Source organism: Orycteropus afer, unplaced genomic scaffold (assembly GCF_000298275.1).
Source record: "Orycteropus afer afer isolate SDZICR_OR568_19922 unplaced genomic scaffold, OryAfe1.0 scaffold00045, whole genome shotgun sequence".
NCBI classification, from domain to species: domain Eukaryota; kingdom Metazoa; phylum Chordata; class Mammalia; order Tubulidentata; family Orycteropodidae; genus Orycteropus; species Orycteropus afer.
Window position 1 is genome coordinate 1,766,677 of NW_006921632.1, and position 7,677 is coordinate 1,774,353.

Here is a 7,677-nt window from a genome sequence, read left to right on the forward strand (position 1 = left end):
CCAGCCTTCTGGTTAGCAGTCAAGTGCCTTAGGCACTATGCTACCAGAGCTCCGTCTTTATAGGTTACTACAGTATTTTTGTCTCACTAAACACTGTGAAGGCGCTCTGGTAGCGTAGTGATACTGCCTCGGAAACCCAAGGAGGGGTCGTTATGAGTCAGATCCGAGTTGACAGCAGTGAGTTTGGTTTTTTTTAAAAAAACACTGTAAGAAGGAGCTCCAGTGGCTCAGTCATTAAGGCATTTGGCTGCTAATAAACACTGTAAGAGGAGTTCTGGTGGTGTAGTGGTTAAAGCATTGGGCTGCTAACCAAAAGGTCAGCGATTTGAACCGACTAGCTACAAGAAAGATGAGGCCATCTGCTTCTATAAAGATTTACAGCCTTGGGAACCCTACAGGACAGTTCTACTAAAGGATCACTATGAGTTAGAATTGACTTAATGGTAATAGATTAGGTTTATAACATTAGTTTAATTTTACCTGCTTTTGAACTTCATGTATATGGAAGCTTGCCATGTATTTTCTTTTGCGTCTTTCTTTTTCATTTAACATTATGTTGTTTGTGAAAGTCATCCATATTATTACCCTGAGCTGAATTCCTTCATTTTTACCTGGTTTAATATTCCATTTTAATGACTATGTATCTATCTGTGCTACTGTTACTGGACATCTGGATTGTTTCTGGCCGCATTTTCTCCACCTGCTCAAAGGGCATAAATATTTTCCTCACAGGATTGTTGCACAGAGCAAGTGAGGTAGTGAATAGGAAAATACCTTGAAAAACTATAGAACCACACAGATTTGAGGTAGTTATTTTGGTTATAGAAATCGAAGTTAGGAAAAGGAGATGGTAACTTGTTTAAAAGCCAAAGAAGACGCTCAGATGGTGAAAATCTTGAATTACTGGATTTGGCTAGAAGGAGGTCAGCCGCCTTAGGAATGATGGGTACAAAAGCAGAATAATTGTCAGAGGAGGTGGTGAAGCATAAGACAAGTAGTCAAATTGAAGCTGTAAAGTTAAGGCTGAATACAGATTTTGAGGAATCCAGATCCTCCCAACCACTGGTCTGAGAATTAGGTTTTTATAAGATGGTTCCTTGGTCTATTCCTCACCTTCCTGATAAGGAACACTGGTTATGCCTCTGAAGCCCTTTCCTCCTTCCTGGGGTCTGAGGTTCCCCATCCCCTCCCCCGCAAAAAGAAAGAGAGAAAGAAAAGAAAAAGATAATGCCCTTGAGTTGATTTCAACTCATACTGACCACTCCTTAGGTTCCTGAGATGATATCTCTGCAGAAGTAGATTGCCCAGAGGAAGTAGATTGCCCAGACTTCCTTCCGAGGAGTGGTTGGTTGGTTTGAATCACCAGCCTTCTGGTTAGCAGTCAAGTGCCTTAGGCACTATGCTACCAGAGCTCCTATCTACCATTTAAAAAAAAAAAAAAAAACTGTTATCAAGTCGATTTGATTCATAACAACCCCTCCTGGGTTTCACCATTAGTGTCTACTAAACTCAACTCACTGCCGTTGAGTCAGATCCAACTCATAGCGACCCCTCCTTGGGTTTCTAAGGCTGTATCACTACAGAAGTAGATTGCCAAACCTTCCTTCTGTGGAATGGCTGGTGGATTTGAACCTCCAACCTTCTGGTTAGCAGTCAAATGCCTTAGGCACTATGCTACCAGAGCTCCATTAGTGTCAGGAAACTATAAAGATGATGTGTTACAACCTGTGACCCCTGGATGGCACTAAGAACCTGCTCTTGGATAACTTTTCACTTAATCTCCTTAGGTATAATTTAGGAACCCTACATCCTATAAAGGAGCTCTGGTAGCATGGTGGCTAAAGCACTTGACTGCTAACCAGAAGGCTGGCGGTTCAAACCCACCAGCCACTCCTCGGAAGGAAGGTTGGGCACTCCTACTTCCGTAGTGATACTGCCTCGGAAACCCAAGGAGGGGTCGCTATGAGTCTGGGCCGACTCGACGGCACATAACAACAACAACAACAACAACATCCTATAAGGTTGGGCACTCCTACTTCTGTAGTGATACTGCCTCAGAAACCCAAGGAGGGGTCGCTATGAGTCTGGGCCGACTCGACGGCACATAACAACAACAACAACAACATCCTATGAGGTTGGGCACTCCTACTTCCGTAGTGATACTGCCTCAGAAACCCAAGGAGGGGTCGCTATGAGTCTGGGCCGACTCGATGGCAAATAACAACAACAACATCCTATAAAGCCAGGGGTATGTGGCAGTCTCAGTAGGAGGATAAATATACATTTCTCTTCCAGTCACTGGTTGGAAGCTGCAATGACAAAGCTCTTTTCTATTTCTCTAGGAGCTGAGCGTGGCTCTATATAAACACTTCCTTTCCCTACGTGATGGGGAGACCTGCTCAAATGCCTCAAGAGAACTCCGTCTGCTCTGCTGCGACATAGATCCAGTCCTGGTGGAGCGAGCTGAGAAAGAATGCCCTTTTCCTGATGCCTTGAGCTTTGTTGCTCTAGACTTCATGAATCAAAGGACCCGGGAGGTTCTCTTGAGCTCTTTCTTAAGTCAGTTTGGACGCTCAGTTTTTGATATTGGCTTCTGCATGTCAGTAACCATGTGGATTCATCTGAACCATGGGGACCAGGGCCTGTGGGAGTTCCTAGCCCACCTCTCCTCCCTTTGCCGCTACCTCCTTGTGGAGCCACAGCCCTGGAAGTGTTACCGGGCAGCTGCAAGGCGTCTCCGAAAGCTGGGCCTCCATGACTTTGACCACTTCCACTCCCTTGCCATCCGAGGTGATATGGCTAATCAGATTGTGCAGATATTGACCCAAGACCATGGCATGGAGTTATTATGCTGCTTTGGCAACACCAGCTGGGACCGAAGCCTTCTGCTCTTCAGGGCAAAACAGACCATAGAGACTCATCTAATCCCTGAATCATTGATAGAAGAAGGGAAAGAAAGGAACAGATTAAGATTCTGGAGACAGTGAGGTAGGAGGAGGGGAAGATCAGGAAAAGGAATAATTGAAAAAGTTCTACACTGAGAATTAAGATGCTTTGTTGGGCAGCCTCAAAACCTGGCAGAAGCCGCTGGCAAAATGTCCATTCATTCAGGTGAAAGAATCTGTATCTTCTGTTTGGAATAATCCCTGAGGAGAGTGAATCCATAGAGCAGTGAGCTGGGTTATCTGGATTGAGCTGGGCTAGAGAAAGTGATCCTGGTTTTGGGATCTAGAAGGGCCTATTTTTGAGAAGTTATGAAAACCAGGCTAGCCTTAGAATTTACCAGTTCCCTGGAATCCTTGAATCTGACCTGGCTTCCTCAGGTTTCTAGATTTATTGGACCTTCAGGCAAAACCTCCTAATAAAATCTGGAATGAAGAGACACTGGCCTGGCTAAAGAAAAGGTTAGTAGGAAAAGCATCTTATCTTTATACACTAGCAAGTCAAGTCCCCAAAACCCCTTACTGGCATTTAAAAGACATTTAAAGATTTAAATCATGAACCCAACACCCAACTGGTATAAATTAAATGAATAAAATGGTATTATATATGAAAGTATATGCAATAAAAATGACTTGAGTGTGGTTGAGAATGGCCTGTGAGTCTGAGGTAGATAAGTCTGCTTTTATCCATTCTACCCATGTGGGAGACTCAAGTTCAATTCCCAGTCAGTGTACCTCATGTATAGCCACCACCTTTGTCACTGAACCACCACTGTCCCCAGATGGTTCTTAGGTACCACAAATATAACATATCCTAAAATGAAACACATTACCCTCGTTTTAAACCTAATCCTCTCAGTTGGTGAGATCTACCTCAGTTGACTCTTTCCTCATATTCCCCGCACTGAAATAGTTACCAAGTCCTGTAAATCCTACCAATAGTATGTAAATCTCACTCATTCCATCCATTTGGTTGATATGTACCAGGGATTTTCATGGAAATCAAATTCTCCATTCTCTGCATTCCTGTCAGTATTCCATTTCTCAAATACCTAATTGTGTTAATTTTATGAGTAAAAACCTGCAGTGGCTTCCTAGAGTTTAGAGTCCTATCCTTTATCCAGTGTGTAAACCTATATTCAACCCAGTGGCCACTTCCTATTTAGCCTTTTCATGGTTGAACTATTTTCTGCTTTGAATGTTTTTGTTAATACTATTTTCAGTAATGGAAGGCATGCTGAAATCAAGGGGGAAAAAAGTTTGGTTTTTTGGTTTTTTTTTTTTTTTGAAGTAATAATGGATTTTGATACAATTATGTGGGACATATATGTGCCAAGTAGACTCTGGTGGTAGGACTGGTGGAATGAGGCCCGTTTCTTCAGATTCATGCAGTTATACAGGTGTATAAAAGTTACACACCAGGCAGAAGAATATACTACAACTAGATAGCAACTTCCCAAGAACCTCAGAGGCTGAAAATGGTGGGTGATATATGTCCCATGGGTCACAAAAGGGTTAAGTAAATAAAAAACCCACTGCCATCAAGTCAATTCCAACTCACAGTGACCCCCTTTGGGTTTCCAAGGCTCTAAATCTTTACAGAAGTAGATTGCCTCATCTTCCTCCCACGGAGCAGCTGGTGGTTTTGAACAATTGACATTCTGGTTAGCAGCCAAATGCCTTACCCACTATGCCACCAGAGCTCATTAAGTAAAATGAAATAAAATTTAAATTCAGTTTCTCAGTTTTCACTACAGTTGTTGTTATGTGCTGTCAATTCAGACCTGACTCAGAGACCCTCCTTGGGTTTCTGAGGCAGTATCACTACGGAAGTAGATTGCCCAACCTTCCTTCCAAGGAGTGGCTGGTAGGTTTGGACCGCCAGCCTTCTGGTTAGCAGTCAAATGCCTTAGGCAATACACTACCAGAGCTCTTCAGTTTTCACTAGCCACATTATTTCAAGTGCTCAATAGCCACATGTGACTAGTAGCTACTGTATTGAAGTGAATGGTAGAGAACATTTCCATCACTGCAGAAAGCTCTATCCAATAGCACTGGTCCGAACCACATAACATGGCTTTCATGTCTCTCTTATAGCAGCCACACTGAACTACTCACCCTACCACTCCCTCAGACTTGCCATGTCCTTTCAGACCTCTGGGACTTAGCACAAGCCATCCCTCTGCTCCTCTCTTCCAACTCTCCCATCTTGCAATCTGCTGGAGCTATTTGTCCAAAAAGATGACTTAAATTTACATTTTTTTGGAAAATTTCCCCAACTCTCTAGTACTTTGCAATTGTTCACTATGTTCTGTGGGGACTTTGCATAGAAGCCTCTATTACAGTACTTACCGTGTATCATTGTTTACGTGCCTCTTTTTTGTCCCTACTATAAGACTTATCTCAAGCCCAACTTAACTCTGTACACCTAGGCCTAGCACAGTGCCTGACATATGCCAAGCAGTCAAGCACTATTTGTTGAAACAACATATGAATGAACAAAAGAAGTCTACCCAAATTCAACTATTAAGAAGAAAAAGAAGGAGATCTGTGATTGGTCAAAGACTGCCCAGGAAATCATAATACTGGAGGAAAGTTAGAAAGTTGAAAGGGGAGTAAGCTTGGCTGGCCTTGGACATGGAAGTCTGAGATATATATGTTTTATCAAACATGCTTTGAGATAAAATGTTCATTTCAAAGCCTTTATTATTGGTGATCTGGGAGAGGGCAACAGATCAAGACTGGATATAAAAATTTGGAAATCATGTAGAGTGATGGATTTAATCAGTAGTAAATTAAAAAAGTAAGTGGATTTGATGCAGAATCTTCAAAACACTGCATAATATGCATGAACTTGGAGGACATTATGCTGAGTGAAATAAGTCAATCACAGAAGGGTAAATATTGTATTCATTATTGTAAAAAGTCAAGGAAAGGTTTATATATGGAAGGAAACTTTCTTTGTTCGTTATCCGGGGTGGAGGGGAGGGAAAGGAACACTGCAAAAATAAAATAATAATAGTAAATAGAGATAAAACAATAGAAAAAAGTGGATTTGGTAGGAGAGGACCAGGTCTTAGGTCTGAAGGCCACTGACAGTTATTGAATGAGGGGGAAAAGAGGAACTAAAAAAAGTTTGGTTAGGTACAGAAAAAAGAAAACCCTATGAGGTAAGTACTCTTATCCCCGTTTTGCAGATGTGGAAACAAGCACAGAGAAGTTAAGTGACTGTCCCAAGGCCACATATCCAGTAGGTTACTTGGGCTTTGAACCCAAGCAGTGTGGTTACAGAGTCAGCTTTAGCTGCCATGTCATGAGATGTCACAGAAATGAAGATTGGGAAGAGACTCCAGAGAGCCAGTGTAATGTAGGCAAAATGAACATGAATTTCAGAGTTACTGAGCTCCCTCAAATTACGTGTTCAGGCCTAGGAACAACGCAGACAGCCATCCTTAGTAATCCCTAATATTCTTAGAATTCCCCTCATAGAAGTCACCTAATCCTATGTTGAATACCTGAATTGTGCCCCTGCTGCTGCTTACAAATCAAACATGGCTGCCCTTCACGGCATGGTGGAAAATTAGGACTTGGCAACCACATATACCAGAGATAAACCAAATCCACAAACATCAAGTAGATTCCAACTCAATGACCCTATAGAGGTTCCCCTATAGTGTATGTATATACATACTTTATAGGGCAGAGTAGAACTTCCAAAAGGGTTTCCAAGGCTGTAAATCTTTATAGAAGCAGACTGCCTCATCTTTCTGCCACAGAGCAGCTGGTTGGTTTGAACTGCCAACCTTTTCATTAACAGCCGAATACTTTAACCATTATGACACCAAAGCTCCTACACCAGAGAGAAATGCTCTTAAATTGCTCTCAGACCTAGCTACCCTCACGCTAGCTTTGACTTGCTAATACCTTAACTTTCCCTGAATTCTTTAAATTTCTGCTCTTAGCTTTGACCCTTAGGTAGGACCTCCTGAAAGTGGATTAAAATCCATTTCATGCTAAGGAGGCAAGGATTCCATGGCCAACTCCAAGGTGGACTAAGATCTGAGGATCAACTGGATCCTTCCCAGTCTTCTGGAATTGAGTTTGGCCCGGGGATGGTGCCGCAGAAAGAACCTCAAGTTTGGAATCAAGATCTACAAGTAACTCATTGTATGACCACCTTGTTTATGTCTTCACCTCTCCAGGACTCAGTTTACTCATCTGTACAAATGAAATAACAAGACCTTTATTTTCCTATGCCTAGATGTGCTAAAGAATGTGAAGGTATCTTGTAGAGTATAGAGTGTTAAACAGAAACAAGGGGTCATTGTACCCTATGAGCATGCCATAGATTATGCTCAAGCTGTCCCAGACCACAACTATGCTTGTTAGACTAAAGCCTGTAAGAAAAACATCTCATTAAAAACATGCATCTTACATGTCCACATAAATAGAACTAACAGGGCGCAAAGTTATGATAACTTCTTAGCCATAGTCAACCACCCTGATGGAGTGAGTTGTTAGACCTGTGGGCCTGGGACCATGGTCGTGGGAGACATCAGGCTCAACTGGCATAACATACTACACAAAAATATTGTTCTACATCCTACTTTGATGAGTAGTGACTGGGGTCTTAGAAGTTTACAGGCAGCCATCTAGATGCCACAACTGTTCTCTCATCATCTGGAGAAAGAAGAATGAAGAAAAAAACAAAGATGCATGGGAACAATTAGTCCAA

The 7,677-nt window shown here is 42.2% G+C and overlaps 1 protein-coding gene across 1 annotated transcript in view; it reads left to right on the forward strand.

Annotated features, from left to right (window-relative positions):
* The window catches only part of BCDIN3D (BCDIN3 domain containing RNA methyltransferase), a 6,232-nt gene extending 3,245 nt beyond the window's left edge, over positions 1 to 2,987 (forward strand). Inside the window, exon 2 of the mRNA XM_007937831.1 lies at positions 2,343 to 2,987. Within this exon, the coding sequence (XP_007936022.1) occupies positions 2,343 to 2,987 (645 nt within the window). The remainder of the gene's footprint in view (positions 1 to 2,342) is intronic.
* The last annotated feature ends 4,690 nt before the right edge of the window (positions 2,988 to 7,677 follow it).